The 19,430-nt window shown below is 42.1% G+C and overlaps 1 protein-coding gene across 3 annotated transcripts in view; it reads left to right on the forward strand.

The window, feature by feature from the left end:
- Positions 1-19,430, forward strand: part of KCNH7 (potassium voltage-gated channel subfamily H member 7) — a 257,068-nt gene that overhangs the window by 188,767 nt on the left and 48,871 nt on the right. For all 3 annotated transcript variants that reach the window (XM_088661043.1, XM_088661039.1, XM_035132633.3), the window contains one exon: positions 15,536-15,961. In XM_088661043.1, the coding sequence (XP_088517169.1) occupies positions 15,536-15,961 (426 nt within the window). The remainder of the gene's footprint in view (positions 1-15,535; positions 15,962-19,430) is intronic.

Genomic DNA, 19,430 nt, shown 5'->3' on the forward strand with positions numbered 1-19,430 from the left:
CAAATAGGTTGGCTACCCGTGTTCTAAGCGATATGGTGAAGCAGGAATTTAAATATAGCTATGCTGTGGGTTAAACGACAGAGCCTAGGGCTTGCCGATCAGAAGGTGGTGGTTCAAATCCCTGCAACAGGGTGAGCTCCTGTTGCTCGGTCCCAGCTCCTGCCAACCTAGCAGTTCAAAAGCATGTCAAAGTGCAAGTAGATAAATAGGGACCACTACAGCGGGAAGGTAAACGGTGTTTCCATGTGCTGCTCTGGTTCGCCAGAAGCGGCTTTGTCATGCTGGTCACATGACCTGGAAGCTGTACGCTGGCTCCTTCGGCCAATAATACGAGATGAGTGCCACAACCCCAGAGTCGGTCACGACTGGACCTAATGGTCAGGGGTCCCTTTACCTTTTTTATACTTAGAATTACTTTGTTCTGTGCTGTAGATTGAAATCTTGAGGACAATGTTAATTCCATAGTGTATAGCTAATGGCAGTGGAAAGGAGCCTGAAAAGAGAATCATGTGAACTGTGCACTTCATCATATACCACCTAATTTCCAGGTGTCCTAAGTCAGACTATAACTCTTGGGCAGGGGAGTAGGTATCAATTTGCTTTTTATAGCCTTCTTTCCTATTCATCTTTCTTGACAACCAGCTCAGAAGAACAGCCCAGTTGCTACATATTTTACACTGACAAGTTCAGATGGGGTCTTGGCAGTGATTGTCAGGAAGAGAGAAGTCTTCCCTAGGGCACAAAAAAGTACCTTTTATTGAAGAAAGCTGAAATGCAAAAACCTGACATCCCTCCCTATTTAATGATTTTTAAAAAAGAAGATTCTGACCCTCAAACTATAGTTTGAAGAAAGAGGCACAATAGTACATAACATTTTCTTCTTCTTCCCTGCCCTCCCCATCTCTTTCTGTCCCTCACACACAGAAAGAGACGGAGAGACGGGGACAGAGCCAGAGGTGGACTCAAAACACATATTTAAAAAAACGCTTCAAAAAAGTTTTGAAAAATACATTGAATTTTTTATAGCTCACTATCGCCATCTAGTGTCACATTTATATTTTGCACTTTACAACACATTTAAAACATTTTATTTTCAGCTGTGTAGCTGAGTCCTGAGACAGAGAACTTCTTGAGAACTTCAGGGGACTGTTTCCCTTTCCGGAGCCATTTTTGCATACGAGCCATTCCCACAACTCTTGTATGTGTAACATAGTCATAGAGGATCACTGTGGAACTACAAAATCAGGTTGTGTGAACAGCCCCTAAGGAATTGCTCCTTAATTACTGAGAAGTGTTGCTCTTCTACGTTAATTTTTAATACCTTCCTCCACTTAATATGTGGGCTTTTATTGGGGTTACATAGTTACAAAACTTTTTTTTTAATAATTGCAACACAGGTCCTAATTATGGTAATGATTTAAGTGTGCTTAATTACACTATCATTTCCAAAGTGTAATTATGCAACAAAGATGTGGGGAAACAGCTGTGTTGAAAGGGAGGGGGGAGGAAATGTGAGTGGGGGGTGTACGCGTCACGGAGATGGGACCAGCAGCAGAGATAAATGGGCCGATTCTTCCATGTCTCGCACCTGTGCAATCATTAAATGGGTACAAAATGCTAACAAATCACAATGGTATGCAGGTGTGCAGAGATAAAAGCCTATGCCAGGGGCAAGAGATTGGAGAATGGGTTTTAAAGCCTGATTTTTTCCAAAAATTACAAACATGGCATCTTTCTCTTGAAAGGGGATCAATGGCCTTTTTAATGGTGCTTTCTTCCTTATGGGAAGCGGCGTTAGGCAGGAGGCCTAATCCTGTAAAAGACACTCCATTGTTTATGCAGCTGGAGTTAAATCAGCCTGCCGTACAGGTCTACCCTGTTGTCTTTAGAAAGCAAGATGGTTTCTACTGCACCTGTTGCATCATGAAGGCCACCAGACATTTTCTAGGTGAAAACAGGGACACTCTGCATTCTAAGGATCATCACCTTAGCATGTGTACCTGTGTAAGCCCATGTGCCTGTACACACATGCGCTCTCTCTCTCTCTCTCTCTCACACACACACACACACACACATTGTCAAAAGCTCTCCTTTGCCGTCATATTCTGTGTAAGTAATCCAGGAGCCTAATCCATGTTTTTGTCAATTGTGTGTAAGAGATCTCTGGTAGGGCCACATTCCCCCGCTCACGTTGGACTTGTTCAATGTTATATGTAGAAGTTATCTCTACATAACTGTCTGAGGGCATCAGAAGGCGGGAAATATTACAATAATAGAGCATTTCCCCCCTCTCTTTTAGCAGTGTGTAAAACCTTCCTACTTGTCTTCAGAAGCGCCATTTCAGTTTTCAGGGTCAATTAGGGCAACCGTTCGGCTGCTTTAACTGAAGAACCGGTTCATGAATGAACTTGTGCTAATTGAAAACATCTAACCAACAGGTTTCCATTAGAAGTTCTGGAAGACAGGTAGTTAATGAACGATCAGGGAGTTTAAAAGAATCAATTTAGGAAAGATTAGCATGCACATGATGTTAAACTCAAAAGAAACACATTTAAGAGGAAAGCACAGTTTTTATCATGAAAATATTGCCGTATATAAATAGAATCCCGGAGATCCAATTGGATCTCCAGAGGACCAGTTTTGTTTGTATTTCACGTCTACCGGGCATTACTTATCCTAAAGGGGTCAGACTTAAGGAGCTTCCAAGCTCACTGTTTACTGAGCATTCATGCCATTAAGTTTGCACAAAACATGCACTGAAGTTGCTCAACATTGCCTGCTTATTTACCCTGATATGCTAACACAGAGGTTACATGACCTTGCAAGTTAGTGGTTGTTATCCCTCACTTTCAACTGTGATTTTCCAGTCAGTTTTCTTATCAGACTGACACTAGACAATTGTACTAGAAAGTGCAGGATAGCAACCAAATTTTGCACAACTAAACAGCCCACCTGTAGCACCCCTACTTTATAGAGTTCCTGCATGCTCAATAGCATAATTTGAATTCCAAATAATTTATGTTTTCCATTGGTGTTGTTTTCTTAAAGGATGACTCTAGGGGAGAAACAAGGGGGAACTTTACTATTTGTTGCAAGTCAGAGAACATAATGTTAAGAGGCAGCATACAAATGCCAAAAATAAACGAATATTGAGGACAATGTTTCCAATGCTATAAATGCTGCCAATTGTAACATCTGCTGATGGTTTTCTCATAGGTAGACTCTGTTTTCAGATGGTTTTCAATCATTGTGCTTCTATCTCTATAGTGTATTGTTCTTTTATACCCGCTTTGGGCACATTGGTGGAGCAGCAGGACAGAAGTAAATAATGAAATTTCAGTTTCATTCACATAGGCATGATCATATCTGATGTCTCATTCCCTAAAGACTCTCAGTCTCCTTTGAAATGCATCCTAATGACAATTGATTGTATGAAATTTCTATCTAGTGATTGATTTGCGAGGGCTGATCCATACATACATGGAGAGAGGACGGTCTGCTGCATGCTAACTAAGAGACACCTTCAGCAGCGTGGTGGCATGATGACTCACATCAATTATGAACACAAAATTTAGTTTTCTTGAGAGATAATTTGATCTGGCTCCTTGCTGGCAAGTCTATCCCCATGCCTCCTCCAATAGACAGAAGTGGGGGTTTTTTTTGTGAAATTTTCCACAGACATACATGAAATAAATAGTTGTTGCTTTCAGTAGTTCGTCCAGTGTGCAGCTACTGAGCATTTGAAACCCAAGCGCAGTAAAGGAATGTTCTTCCCACAGAGCATTCTCTTTGGCTTGCTCTAGGAACCTCTCCCATAAAACCAGGCATCTCTTAAGAGGCAACGTGGTTTCTTCTCCAAATATGGCATTTACTGTTTTCTACGCATAAAGATAATTTTATAGCGTGCTTAAAAGCTTTAGTATAAATCATTAATCATAAGTTACTAGGCTTATTGGTGGTGTTGAATGTGCAATAGAGACACAGGAAGCTGCATGTGTCAGCAAAATGCAGTTGGGCACCTATGGAACCTTTCCTACCATTGCCATTCTAATTGGCAGGGCTTTTTTTTCAGCCGGAACTTGCCGGAACTCAGTTCCGGCACCTCTCAGGTGGGCGCCATTGCCATTCTAAGAGAACGAGGTAGGTGTTCATGGTGAGTTCAGGCACCTCTTTTTCTAGAAAAATAGTACTGCTAATAGGGACCATGGTGGACACAAAGAGCTAAGGCACACACATGCCACGGTTCTTATGCCAGCTCTTTAGTTTAAATAACCACAGCCACACAATACCAAACTCCATGAGAAGCTTCTCATCTACTTTGGCCATGAGATATTTCCCCTGTCTGCTTTGCTAACTCACTTGGTTCCACTAAGGCTGCCTATACATTGCAATTTTTTGAAGTACATTCAAATCACATTCGTTCCCTCTAAGAATTATGGACACTGTGGTTTGTTAAGGGTTGCTGGGATTTGTAACTCTGTGAGAGGTAAGCTACAGGGCCCAGAATTCTTTGAGGGAAGGAAAGTGTTTTGAATGTATTTTACATTCATTGTGAACACAGCCTTAGCTTAATGCAAACCCCTTTACATAACATAACAGTGGAAGTGAACATTTGCCAGCTAGGCAAACTCCCACCCTGCTCTGAACTCTGTTGTTGTTGTTGTTGTTGTTGTTGTTGTTGTTGTTGTTGTCATTATTAAGCATTTTACATTTAGTTGTATGCATTGCCCTTCTCCAGCAGTGGAGCACAGTGTTAGATATGATCTGGAAAGACCCATAGCAATCTAGCATTTTACAAGCTGGATCTGTCTCCAGCCCATGCTTTGTGCAGGATTTATTGGGGGGGGGGGAGAGAGAGAAGGGTTTATGAGAATTTTAGTGGTGTTATACCCAACTCCCCATTACTAAGTCTTCTTTGGCTTCAGTGGAGCAAAGCTCAGTTTGCCCTGCTTCAGCTAAACTCTTTGGCAGGAAGAGATTCAGGATCTTAGGTTCAAAAAATGGCCACTTTATTCATTTCCAGGCAGGTTTAGATATTAGCAAATTATGTATTGAAACCAATACATGGAAGGGGAGCATCACGTTTATGTTCAAATTGCCCTTCTGCCCGGGGAGCTGGCTGGACTTTCCATACTGAAGATTGGATTGCATACTGAAAATTGGATTGCATTAACAGGTAAGAGCAGACAGGACTTGAGAAGCCAAAATCTGTTAGAAAACCTTTATTTTAAAAACAACGGCAACAGAAGCCCAGTGAATGGATTGCAACTTGTAAAATAGTGATATAAACAGAACCGTATGTGCAGATAGCGATCATAGGTAAAACAGAAAACGGAACAGAATAAGAAACACAACTTGACTTAAAAACTTAAAGAAACAATATGCAACTTAACTTGTCAAATAATAATTATAGTATGCAAAACTAATTATATATTTAAGTCTTACGCAACTCTACTTTATTTGCCCACTAAAACTTCCACCAATCCAAACTAGTTAAAAAGCTTTACTGTGATTCAGCTATGTAGGAACTGATCCTAAATATTTGGAAAGGTGGAAAGAAAGAAGGTAATAGCTACCTATCCAGACAGGGATTTGAATCAGCCCATTTCTGTGGGTTCAGAGAAGAGCTCTGAACCAAGGGGTAGGATCCACAGAAATCAAGGCGATGTGGAAAGGGTTGGGAAAATAACTTTCTATACAGAGCAACAACAGCTTGTGAATGAAAACTACACTATGCGTTATCAGAACTGCAATTCTTTAAATCCTTCTTACTTAATTGCCTGTCATAGTTGAGGCTATGGAGGCAATCAATGAGGGCGTATTCCTTTGCCGTTCATAGCTCTTGGTTAGTAAAAAATATGTTGAAAAGACCCCACTTGTTTAATTCAATATGAATATTGCGAGGAGACGAGAGTGACAGGTTAATGGGAGAGAGAAGAAGCAGTAGGGATGGGACATCATGCTTGCTTGCTTGCTTGGTTGCTTGGTTGTGTGTGTGCTCCTGACTAAGGTGTCTCATAAAAATGCAGATAAATATAGGTAAGAAAAATGTTGCAAACTTTCTCCCATTAGCACTCATTGAAAAGGAAACAGTCGGCCACACCTGTTTCACTGATACCCTTCAAATCAGTAGAGTAGGATTTATAGTCTACTTAACCATACAGAGTAAATCTATTTGCTTTGAGACATTACCTGAATGATGCATTTGCCCACCAGCATGAAAGTAATTTTAGATCGGCCAGCAAAAGCAACTCCTCCGGCTTAGAGCCACTTTTCCTTTTAATTAATCTGAGTCATAGTAAGGCATAAAGCATAATAACAATAAATGTTGCTATATAAAGTATTTACAATAGACGACAAAAACAAACTTTCTCTTCATGGAGGGGATGTTGCTTCAGGGCTACAGAGTAATAGCTTATAAATACGTTAACACTGGAAAGCTCTTCAAGCTTATTCAGGAGTAAATCCCACTGTGTTCATTGGGACTTACTCCTTTGTAAGTGTGCTTAGGATTGTTGCTTTAACATATTTTAGGATCAGAACTAATTTCATTGCTTTCAGTTTCTAATATAATGAATTGTTACATATTAATCCTGCAAATATGCACACTTTCGTCTAACATATGCAGTTTTATGAACATTATTTTGTGAACATTCTCCATTGTTTGGTTGGAGCACTGTGTCACAAAATTCGGATAACAGCAAATTTCAAAGGATGGCTTTTTTGTTCTTGTATCGTTGCAGTAAGTGAAAATTTGTTAAATTTGGGTTTAAATGCAAAGTGAATTTCTCCCCATCCCTATTTCCAGCACGGCACTAATATTAAAGACTTCTGCCTGCACACAGCCCATGGCACACTGATAGCTATACATAGCTAGTGTTGGACTTGAAGTTTGATTTCAATGTCATAATGTCTTCTTGGGTGCATCCTGATATGCTTTTGAGTGACTATGTAGTCCGATTGTTACCAACAGAAATGTGACACCATGAAAATTATTGTCATAACTTATTCCCCTTTTAAAAATGCATACACATGCACACAAATGGTTGGTAAAGGTAGGTAGTGGGAAACAACATAATTGAGATGAACCATTCATTCAGTTTGGGATTGTATGGCTCCTCAGAAGGTTAAAAATTTCTAGACTGTCCCTTTGGGGTTTCCTGTTTACTACGGAGCTTTTTAGCCCAAGGTCACAGAGCTTCTCCACACTTGCCCTTCTAGGACAAAAAATGCCCCTCTTCTCCTACTCCCCCCCCAAAAAAACCCCTAAAAGTTCTGTCCTTTCAAAAGGGCAGCTCCAAAATCGAAAGTGGTGCATGTTCATTTCCAGCTGATTAAGTCCAAAGGTGATATTACAGCTGTCATCACAGCCACCCAAAAGCATCCCTAATTATAGTCTCTCGCTCATTAAACTGTAGCATTTCAGAGACCTAAAAAAGTCACAGCGCACCTCACAATGGCAATTCGGAACAGCACATTGCATGTTATTGGTCTCTGGGATGCGATGTTTTGCCATTCCTGAGTGCTCTGTCTTGAAACCGTTTGCCCTGTCCAATTATATTAAACCCTAAATTCATTCTCTTTAGAAATGTTTAACTCTAATTGGGAGTTTGAGAGCATTAGCTGGTCAATAATCAGAGTGTTTTCTTCGGCAGACTTGTTTCCACCCCCCTTCCTTCCTTATGGGTTGTACTAGCTAATTAAATCCAGCACTGAGGTTGTAATAAATTGTATGGGTATTAGTTCATGTCGTGTACTTTCTGAGCCCAAAGGAATTTAATATGAGTATGATAATATTGATTTACTGTTTAGTGGCAGCAAAAAAACAAATGGTAATGTGAGACTTCTCCAAACTTCTTCTCCTTGCCTTCAGATAACAAGGTCTGCATTAAGGTTGATTGAGATTCCTGCAGATATAATTGCAGAGGGGCTTCTCTCTATAGTAAACAGGGATTCAATCCTAAACTTGGATGAAAGGGGAGAGGGAGAGAGAGAGAGAGAGAGAGAGAGAGAGAGAGAGAGAGAGAGAGAGAGAAGCCAGGGATCGAACCTGGGTCTTTTTCCATGCAAGCAGATGCTATCTATCTATCTATCTATATCTGTCATCTATCTATCTTCTATAATATCATTATCCCACCTTTCTTGAAATGAGCTAATGGTGGCATTCATGGTTCTATTCTATTTAATCTTCACAGCAAACCTGTGAGGTAGGTTGGGCTGAGAGGCAGTGTCTAGCCCAAGATGACCCAGCAAGCTTCATGGCCAACCAGGAACTTGACCCCTGGTCTCCCAATTGAAACAACTCACATTTTCCAATGTTTAGTCCTTCACAGCCAATCCTTGGTTCAGAATCATATGGAGTTGGGTGTGAACCTGCAATAAAACAATGCTTTATGGATGGATACAGCTGCGTTTTATGCAATCACAGGAGCACTGCTGGAAACTGAATGAATTATTGTGGAAATCACAGCAGATCAGATTTGCACACTGCCGTTTTCCGTCTAATCACAAACCTGAGGGAAGGAAGCTTGCACGAGTGAAACGGCCCCAACTTTGCAGCATTTTATCTGCCCCATTGGGAGTCTCTAAAATGCGACATTTTGGGAAGCCCCTGTTCCAATAATTCATAACCCAGATGGTTGTTGCTTTAAATGGTTAACAAATGATAAAGTTAACTTGAGGCTTATTTTTCAGCCTCTTACATATCTCAATGCATTTTTATTTTCACTCTGAGTGTCAGTTTCAATAGCTGGGTGAGTGAGCAATATGCAGTGCCAATGCTTTTTCTCTGGGGGTACGCAGGGGGACGCATACCCCTCAACATTTTGGGAATCTAAGTTTGGCCTCATTGAGGGGCGGAGCCCAGCTGAACTACTCATGGGCCGGCGCCTTGCAACTAGACTGGACCGACTTCACCCCGACAGAGCTCAGGATGAGGTAGTGGTGGGGAAAGGCAGGAACCCCCGGACATTTGTGGCCCAGGACCCAGTGTATGCAAAGAATTTTGGGGCAGGCCCAGCATGGGTACCCGCCACAGTCACCAAGGTGACCGGTCCCGTGTCGTACGAGGTACTAACGGAAGGGGGGCAATGTTGGCGCCGCCACTGCGACCAGCTACGGCGACGATTTCCAGGAGGAACCCGGGAGGAGAGCGGGACAGAGGGGTCCCAAGGGGACAGCAGGGCAGTGAGGCCTGTAGAGCGAGAGGGGTGGGCAGGGGAAGCAGAAGCAGTAGGCACAGAGGGGCGCCCCGAGGCTGGAAGGACACCAGAACCAGAGTCACAACCTAGTGGTTCAGTGGCGCCAGACCAGACAGCCCCGGCACAGCCAGCAGCCTCGGAACACGAGCCAGAACCAGAACCCCTGACCAAGGAACACCCCAGGCCACAACGCACACGGAGGCGGCCAGCAGACCTTGGGGACTACGAATGCAACTTCCCGGGCAGGACTGGAACTTAGAGGGGAGGGGTGTTATGTACTGAGCTGAATCCTAGTACAATAGGATTCAGAATCAGCGGGAGCTACCCAATCCAACTCCAGGTGGAAGTGAATCCGCAACCTGATTGGCCTGCTGGAGCAGCCAATCAGGCGGCTGGCAGAAGTGAATCTGCTACCTGATTGGCCTGTAGGAGCAGCCAATCAGGCTGCAGGCAGAAGTCAATCCACAATATAATTGGCCCACAGGTGTAGCCCTGAAGTAGCCAATCACGCAAGGCCCATTGTGTAAATAATGTATATAAGCAGATGGTTTTGGGAAAAGAGCCTTTCGTCTTCTCTTCTTCTCCTTGATGAATATGAGCTGAATAAAGAGCATGAAATTCACTCTCGACTCCGAGTATATTTCAGTACCCATAAACAATTTTTAGAAAGGAAAAAAAGCACTGTGTAGTGCAATCTAATACATGTCTACTCAGAAGTAATTCCCACTGAGACAAATTAGACTTACTTCTAGATAAGTGTGTGTATAAGATTGCAGCCTCAATTTCTTAAATACAGTGCATGTTACTTTAAAGAATATTGGGGTACTCTCAGTACAACTAAAACCAAGACATGTTGGGTATTTTGCAGGTGCAATTAACCTGATTTTGGAACAGATTGATTCTTTTAAGACAAATAAGGCATGTGTGTCAAACTTTGCTACATAAAAATACTCAGTGGGGGGATGGCTGTTGCTAAAACCCTATTGGACATGTGTTGTAGTGAGCTGCCTTTCCTGTGCAAATTCAAATGTCTTTAATGCTGCGAGAGAAATTGCATTCAGGTTGTATATGGTAAAGCTCAAGATTATTTTTTCTGCTCTTCTCTAAAATGCAATGCAGCTTTGTTTGGTTCCTCATGTCATCAAAAATGAAATGGTGATTGTCATCCAGGGTAACGTTTGGCTTAGTTTTCACTCATGCACCTGCATTTGTTATGAATTTAGGAGCTAAATTCAGATTTGGTGCTTTTCTTTAAGGGATACAGGCTAGTACAGGTTTTTCAGTCTTTTTTTTAACACAAGAAAATGGAAGAAATTGGCTTGGCTGGATACAGCCTGATGACTTCAATGGAGACAAAGCAGAGAGGAATTGCGACTCCTGTTGCTTCAGATGGGAGGCGAATCCTATGGTGCAATAGAAATCAGACAAACTAATGAAAATGACAGCATTAAAATCAACCTGCCTTTTCAACCTCAGAGAACCTAAGTGTTCTTTGAAGAAGTTGTGGTGGCATTTAGTTTTAGATTTTAAACCCAATCGAAATGACAATATTTCTTTTCTATGAAAAAGCCCTAAGAAACTACCAGCATTTTTTTTAAAAAATATATTCATTTTATCTGTACTACAATGTGTGCAGACTGCTGGTAATGACAATGCCTAGTCATTGCGGCTGCTTTTCCCCCCTATATCACAATACTGGTTGCAGCTCAAAAACAACAAAGGGCCAGTGTCACCTTGAATGAAAGGTGGATATTGCTGTAGTTCAGCTCCCATCTTCCTTTGAACATTGGCCATGCCAATGTTCCTTGAACATTGGCCATCAGTCAGCCTCTCCTGCCTTGTGACATTGTGACATGCATTGTGACATCAGCTTTAATGGACAAAAGCCCACTTCCTCGGATGCATAAGGGGATGCTTTCAACCATCTTAGACTTAGTCTGTCTATACTGCATTTTATTCCAGAAAAAAAGTTGATTCCCAGGGTTTTATTGTCTTTTCTATATGAATATTTAAAGTGTAATCCTATTCATCCCTTCATCCTATTCATTTCTCAGCAGTAAGTCCTATTAAAATCAGTGGGGCTTACTTTTAGGTAAATGTGTGTAGGGAAAAAGAACGAAGGTGGTTGACCCACCACATCCAATGCCCTGCCAGACTCAGGCCAGCAGGACTGAAGTAGTTACTACTCATCCTTGTGGAATGCTCTCCCCAGAGCCAGTGTGGTGTAGTGGTTAAGAGCGGTAGACTTGTAATCTGGGGAACTGGGTTCATGCCTCCTCTCCTCCACATGCAGCTGCTGGGTGACCTTGGGCTAGTCACACTTCTCTGAAGTCTCTCAGCCCCACTCACCTCACAGAGTGTTGGTTGTGGGGGAGGAAGGGAAAGGAGAATGTTAGCTGCTTTGAGACTCCTTCAGGTAGTGATAAAGCGGGATATCAAATCCAAACTCTTCTTCTTCTTCTTCTTCTTCTTCTTCTTCTTCTTCTTCTTCTTCTTCCTTTCCCATTTTTGTCCCTTTGATCAGTTCCCTCTTGTTGGGAATCTCTGGCACACCACCTTTTCAGCTGATAAGGACAAAGGCCATGGAAGTTTTTATTTAATTAAATTTGTATACCGTCCTACACCTGCGGGTCTCAGGGTGGTTACAACATAAAAGCACAAAATAAAAACAGAAAATACATAATAAAAACAAAAACAACCCAATAGCCCCCTCCTCCCCAACACATTTTAAAAGTGCATTGAATATCAATCCGCCAAAGGCCTTGTTAAAGAGGAACGTTTTTGCCTGGCGCCTAAAAGTGTATAATGAAGGCGCCAGGCAAACGTCTCTGGGGAGAGCATTCCACAAACGGGGAGCCAGTGCAGAAAAGGTCCCTTCTCGTCTTGCCACCCTGCAGACCTCTTGTGGAGGAGGCATACAAAAAGGGCATCAGAAGGTGATCTCAGGGTCCAGGTAGGTTGATATGGAAAGAGGTGGTCTCTTGAGGTATTGCAGCCCTGAGCTGTTTCTGTGGTAAAGGAGGGAAGAGGCATCCAATGTCTGCTTTCCCTTTGCAGGATCATACCTGTGTCTCTGCCCTCGGGGAGGGTGCTCCAGGGCTTGTGGGCACTCTCCACAGGACCATCGGATTACAGGACTAGTCTCAGAACTGCTGCTGAAATATAAGGGATCCTGGGTTACAAAGCAGTGGGCCATTCCTTGGCTTTGCCAACATATCATTTCTTCACCTGTATATAATGAGGCTTCACTCTGTCCTTCTTCAGAGCTGTTCCACTTGACCCATGCAAACACAAAAACATCACATCTACATCAGTTCCGGCATGTTTTTAGCACCAATGCTGCAGGTAGCGATGGTATGCGAAGAACTGCTGCAACAAGCACCTGGCAGTGACAGAAAGAAAAGTGGTTGTGTGGCTGCTAATTAAGTGTGCACAATGCTGCGCTCATTGGCTTTCTCTGCATGCCACTACAGGGCTCCCCAAAGTGTGCATTTGGAGAGGCGTTTAGAAAAGCCAGCTGCATCTGCTCATAATCCAGGAAGGTTCATGCGACAGCATCAGAGGTGATTGTGTACAGAATGCAACTCTGGGTGCTGCTGGCCAACTCAGAAATACAAGAGGAGTTGTGAAAGATGTTTCATGGTTTCTTTCCATGGGCACACACGCCATCATCTTGCCAGTCTCCTGAATCACTTTTCTAAATAGCTGAACGGGATTTTGAAACTTGACACCGTTCTGGCCCTGTCTTTGAATCCATGAATGAATAGGTTCCTACTGATGACTACAACAGCGGGCCTCTAATTCAGTGACAGAAGCCATAAGCAAAGAAAGGCTTCCAATTCCTATACAATACAATACAAATCTTTATTATGGTCATAGGCCAGCATAAAAGGGTGGGATACAGTCATTTAAAACCTGAAAAGCTACCTGTAAAAGGTATTAAAGCAGAAGGTGAATATAAAAGTCTTAATAATTTAAAAGAAGCTAAAAGAAGGGATAGGAGCATTGGGCGGGTGTGGAAGAGCATAAACGGTTGCCATATAAAAGACTTTAACTATTAATTTACAGAGCACTCTGATATGTTCATTAAATCTAGTTTGTGGCACAGGTCATCCTCCAATGAATTTGAGCGCTGCTGTGCAGAATCTAGCAACATAGCAGGATTGGTATCTGAGAGCAGCAGGGAGGTATAGAATTGCCCTGTGCGCCCTGAGTACCCAAATTATTTGAAGCCAAGCCAATAGCACAACTTCTCTATGGTGCCCAGTTGGGTCCCTTTTCCATTTTTGTACCACTAGAGCTTCTAACCCCTAGCATAGCTATCAAGTTTTCCCTTTTCTCGCGAGGAAGCCAATTCAGCATAAGGGAATTTCCCTTAATAATAATAAAAAAAGAGGAAACTTGACAGCTATGACCCCTAGTGAGCTAGTTTCTGCCACACTTGCCAATCCTATGAAGCCACATTGGCTTTAGTGGCACAAATGACTATGTGTGCAGATCAAGATAGAGAAGCTACATGACTGAGTAATGAACTGGGTTGGGTTTATTACAAAGAAAGGAATATTCAGCTCCCTGAACTTGTTTTGTTATGTTCATCCATAGGAGTGGGGTGTGAGTCCCTGGATTAATTGTTGGTAAGTTTAGTAGCAGCGAAAGTGAAAGGTTCCTGGAGAGAGGGAGGAGCCTAAATACAGTGGTACCTCAGGTTAAGTACTTAATTGGTTCTGGAAGTCCGTACTTAACCTGAAGCGTACTTAACCTGAAGCGAACTTTCCCATTGAAAGGAATGGAAAGTGGATTAATCCGTTACAGACCGGTCCATGGAGTACTTAAATTGAAAGTACTCAACCTGAAGTGGACTTAACCCGAGGTATGACTGAACTCACTTCTCTTTGAGCTTTCAGACAGTGGTACATATGGGAAAGGAGTGGCTTCAGGTGCGGCAAAAAAAGGCTGCGATTCAGCTTTTTATATGAACCAGTGCAGCCAGCCTCCATTAGTTAAGTGCAAAGGGATAAATAATAGATTTATCCCAGCACCCTTGCCCATGTTGCTTAATGGCTGCTTAGAAGCAATTTATAATCTCTGTAGAACGTAACCATTCCCTACTGTGCTGTTCAAAAGAAAAGTGTGGTTATTAACCCATGGTGTCCTCCCAGTTTTTCACAGTGTGCATTTTTGTTCAACCAATGATGCTGTCTACGTGATTAAGGAGAGGGTGCGAGGTTTGTGGTTTTTTAAAGTTAAATTAAAGGAGGTTCACTTTTTTTAAAAAAGGAGCCCAAATTCTGTTTGTTAAAGCACTTTAATCTGAAATCTTAATCTAAGGTATATATCTACATCTATCTATCTAGAGGTAAATTTGTATCTATCTCTAGATGATAGATAGATAGATAGATAGATAGATAGATAGATAGATAGATAGATGATAGATAGATAGATAGATAGATAGATAGATAGATAGATAGATAGATAGATGATAGATAGATAGATAGATAGATAGATATGAGTAATTGAGAGCAAAGCAAAGTGGAAGACTATGCCTAACAGCCCTACTCAAAACCTGTAGTATTTCCCATTGAATAACTCTCTCTAGCTTTTCCACGTTTTTCAAGTTTATACCTTCTGTAAATATGTATTGAAATGTGTATATATCAAATCCACACAGAGACTGTTTTTCAGAGCTCTATACTTTAAATTCCCATTGCTGGCTGGGTGTCCCATGAACCTGAACAAGCATGAAATATTTTCTACAGAAGTGGGAGAGATCCCTACTCATAAATGCAGAGCTTCTTCAGGGCATGGTAAACATAATGTGCTATTTAAGGTGATACACACACACACACACACACACACACACACGGATGGATGGATGTATCTTCCAGCACATACTTTTTCTTTCTAGTATAGGATCTTAATCCAGTGATATGCACATACAAATCACATGATGAATCTCTGCAATACCTATGTTTGGGAATACATGAAAGCTTCCAATAAATCAAAATATCCCATGGGAAAGGAGACTGAATCCAAGTTGGTTCAGGGGGTTTTCCATTCACCAACCTGGAAGGTACCAAGAAAACAGTTCGTAGATTGAGAAATGTTTTTTTGCAGGATAAGAGCATGGGGATCTGGGGTTGTATCTCTTCACTGCATGAACAGAGATCCACTCGCACAATGGAACTTTGAATCTTGGCTTTAAAAAACAATGTGATTTGGATATATGCTTTCTATTCTAGATAACTTATGCTTCATACTGTGGGGGTCCCTCATTTCCCCCCTTTAAACAGTTTACCCTTACACTGTGTGTTTCCTTTTTCTTTCTATCTCCCTAGGTCCTATCCTTGGGAGCAGATGTTCTGCCAGAATATAAACTCCAAACGCCTCGCATCAACAAGTTTACTATATTGCACTATAGTCCTTTCAAAGCAGTCTGGGACTGGCTGATTTTACTGCTGGTGATCTACACGGCCATTTTCACCCCTTACTCTGCAGCCTTCCTCCTCAACGACAACGAAGAACAGAAGAGGCGGGTGTGTGGCTATTCATGCAACCCACTGAGCATGGTAGACTTAATTGTGGATATCATGTTTATCATTGACATTGTCATCAACTTCCGAACAACATATGTGAACCAGAATGAAGAAGTGGTAAGTGACCCAGCAAGAATAGCAATTCACTACTTCAAAGGCTGGTTCCTAATTGACATGGTTGCTGCAATACCTTTTGACCTGCTGATATTTGGATCTGGCTCTGACGAGGTAAGCTCACTATAACTAGCATCTATCTATTAAGAGTTCATGTGATCACTTGCTTTGTGCATACATCATGTTTTCTGATAGTTAAAAGTTGGATATAATTTTTATCTGCTTTGAGATAGCTGAAAAAAGACTACAGGTGGAGGATGGAGGAATAAACCTCCTTCGTCCATTAAGTTAACTGGGTGACCTTGGGCCAGCCTAACTCACTGGGCCTGTCACTCTTTCTCAGCCTAACCAACACCACAGAATTATTGCAAAGATAAAAGGGGATATAACACTTTTATGTTTGTCACCCTGATCTCAGAGGAAGGGTGAGTTGAAAGTGTGATAAATAAATCAACTATATCAGCTCACACATATCCGTGCCTATAATTCTTGAAGAATTGCATGTTATAATGCTCTGGCCACATTAAATAGGTAGTGAGAGGTCTTTGGTGATGGCCTGGGTTTCACCTTTTATTGCTGCTTTTTATTTCTTGTGCTCTTGACCTTAATATTTCTGTGACAATCCCTTTATACCAAGAATGGTAGCACATGTAAAATGCCCGTGGTGCAATATCTTTCCCTAATGATCATTCTCAGTCATGGAGATGTCTTTTAAAAAGAAATTGGTTTTCCCATTATCTCAAGGCCTATACAGTAACAAGCCCCCTGCTAACAACGCTTTCAACCATCCTTTCTTTATGAAATGGCATCATTTTCAAAAGCATCACTAGGCATGCTCCTCCAAGGTTTAGAAATTTTTGGCTTCCAGATGGGAGATAATAACCAAAAAGTCGCATGCCATAATGCATACCAGTTCTGCTTGTGTGTTACTTAGTTCAACTAGGAGATAGGTAAACTGGTCCAAATAATATATGTCATTGTGGTGGCCTTAGTTTAGCCTCACTTAAAAGCAATGGGTTTGGTAGCACCATTTAGGCATCACAGCCTGAAGATTTGTCAAAACAGAATGCTTATGGCAAAGTTGTTACTGAACATCTCCAAGCATTATTGTTATTTCCTTACATATATGACATATCTTAAAGACAAAAGTCATCTTTGGGCATTCACTTCACTCACACAATTGTCATCATGCAGAGGGGTTCCACCGTGGAAAAGGCCCTCCCTATGGTCACTGTAAGATGGTTCCCCTGCAGGCTGTGGCACAACCCACAAGACCTTATTAGCAAATATTGGTGACCAGGCAAGTCAGTTTGGAAGGAGACACTTCCTCAAGTAACCCGGCCCCAAGTTGTCTTGAGATTTGTTAGATAATTGTAAAACTTTAAACCTAGTCTGGTTGCAAATTTGCAGGGTGTGTGTGCTCAAATGCCTCGTGGGCACCAAGGGAAGACATCAAGGGCACCATTGTGCTCACGGACACCTTGTTGGTGACCCCTTTTGCAAGTTTAGCTCTGCAGGGGAAGATCAATAACAACATTGGGATAGCTGGCATAGAAGGACGTCTGGCCACCGTTATGGCTTTTGTCACCGAGAACCCCCTGATCAGCTTCCAGGGGACCCTATAGTATTTCTCAGGAGATGGTATGAAAATCACTTTTAAAAAAAGAGTCACTTTCTTCTGCATGTTTACAAAAATGTAGAACAGTAAAGAAAGAGAATAAATGAGAATAAATTATGTGGAAGAAGCAAAACTGCCTGGGCAGAAGCAAAAGTCTGACAGCCAGGTTAAAAATAAAGTTTTTTTCAATATCAGAAAGAAAACAGTTTTGGTCCATGTTTGTTTTGTTAATTAGAATGCATTCATCCAAACAGCTGAATACCTATGGAACACCTCCCTAAGTGCAGCTCCACAATCAGACAGACTAATGCATCATAATACATTCACTAGTCTGCTTCATCAGGCCCTAGCATATACCTGCCCTTCAGCCTAAGAGCCACTAATCATAAATCAATTTAGCATCAGGGTTCTGGAAATGGAAGGTTGAAATACTATTAGCATTACTGAAGGATTCAGTAATCAAAACTGAGAAACAGATATCCTTGGGGAGCTGCTGTAGCTCTGAACAGGCTCCTCTATGCCAACCTTTTTACCCAGATGAATGCCAGAGCAGGGCTTCTGTCAGTCAATCATTCTCAATACTCAGATGCACCAGAATTCCCTGCCATCAAAGGAGACACACCAAGGAGAGTGACCCACGCAAGAGGACAGCTGCTGGGTCAGCCCAGTCCAGCTTCCTCTTCTCACAGTGGCCAGCTAGATGCCTCCAGAAGCTCACAAGCTAGACCTGAGTGCAATAGCCCTGGCCCTATTTGTGATCCCTGCCCAACCACCAAAGGGTGGCTCTGTTAGTGGTCCCCTGTGGTTCAGATTACTTTTGGTAGCTTGTGACTACCAAAAGTAATGGATCTTGTATTGCGGGCCCAACCTTGTGGCACTCCCCTCCTCACTCAGGTTAGACAGAACCCATCCCTGCTGAACTGCAGGTGCTCGACAAAGACTTCCCTATCTCAATAGCCCCACCCCACCCCCATGTTACACCACTGGCACTGGTTGCAGTAAACATAGGGTGGGACAAAAACCACTGCCTCTTTACATCCATATGCATAGCACACATATCTCTGTCCTCCAGCATTGTCGTCTGAGGCAGCCCGTTTACACTACCTAATGGAGAGCTGGCCCTGGGTATCTACAAGCTGTGTGTGCATGAGGTCTAATTGGAAAGAGCCTATGCACATACAACTTGTATATGTGAAGACTCTGTTCAAAGAAAGCTTTGGATGAATGCAGAGGAGTCAGAAATGGGGACTGTAGACATTTGTATTCTCTTCTCCCGGTCTGACACGCACAAACAAAATAGTTTTCACAGAATTTTGCACAGGTCTCCCTCCTGTATTGCAAATACAGTGGTACCTCGGTTTACGAACTTAATCTGTTCCGGAAGTCCGTTCTTAAACTGAAACCATTCTTAAATTGAGGCGCGCTTTCCCTAATGAGGCCTCTTACTGCCGGTGCCCTTCCACCGTTCAGATTCCATTCTTAGACCAAGGTTAAGTTCGCAAACCGTGACGCTACTTCCAGTTTTGTAGAGTTTGTAAACCGAATCACTCTTAAACCGGACTGTTCTTAAACCAAGGTACCACTGTACTTATAACCCACTCTTCAGTCCAGAGACTTTCAGAACAGTTTTCATAAGAAGCTCTTTTACTTCATCAGATTCTTGATCCATCAAACTGCTGGCAGTGGTTTTCCAGGTTTTTGACTGGGGACATTCTCAGTTCAATCAGGAACATTGCAGGTGTAGAGCAGATGATCTGCCACTGATCTGCAGCTTAAAATTTCAAAGCACAAAATGTTTTTGCATAGCCTCGTTTGTACTGTTGACACAATATTAATAAAAGAGATTGAACTCTTTTTAAAAACAAATGTTGTAAAGGGTTTATGGTAAAGCACCCAAAGTTCTCTGCCCAGCACCAAAAAAATCCCCATCAGTGTCCGCATCAGATAAGATTCCCATGAGGAAGC

Source organism: Zootoca vivipara, chromosome 1 (genome assembly GCF_965207765.1).
Source record: "Zootoca vivipara chromosome 1, rZooViv2.hap1.1, whole genome shotgun sequence".
Lineage (NCBI taxonomy): Eukaryota > Metazoa > Chordata > Lepidosauria > Squamata > Lacertidae > Zootoca > Zootoca vivipara.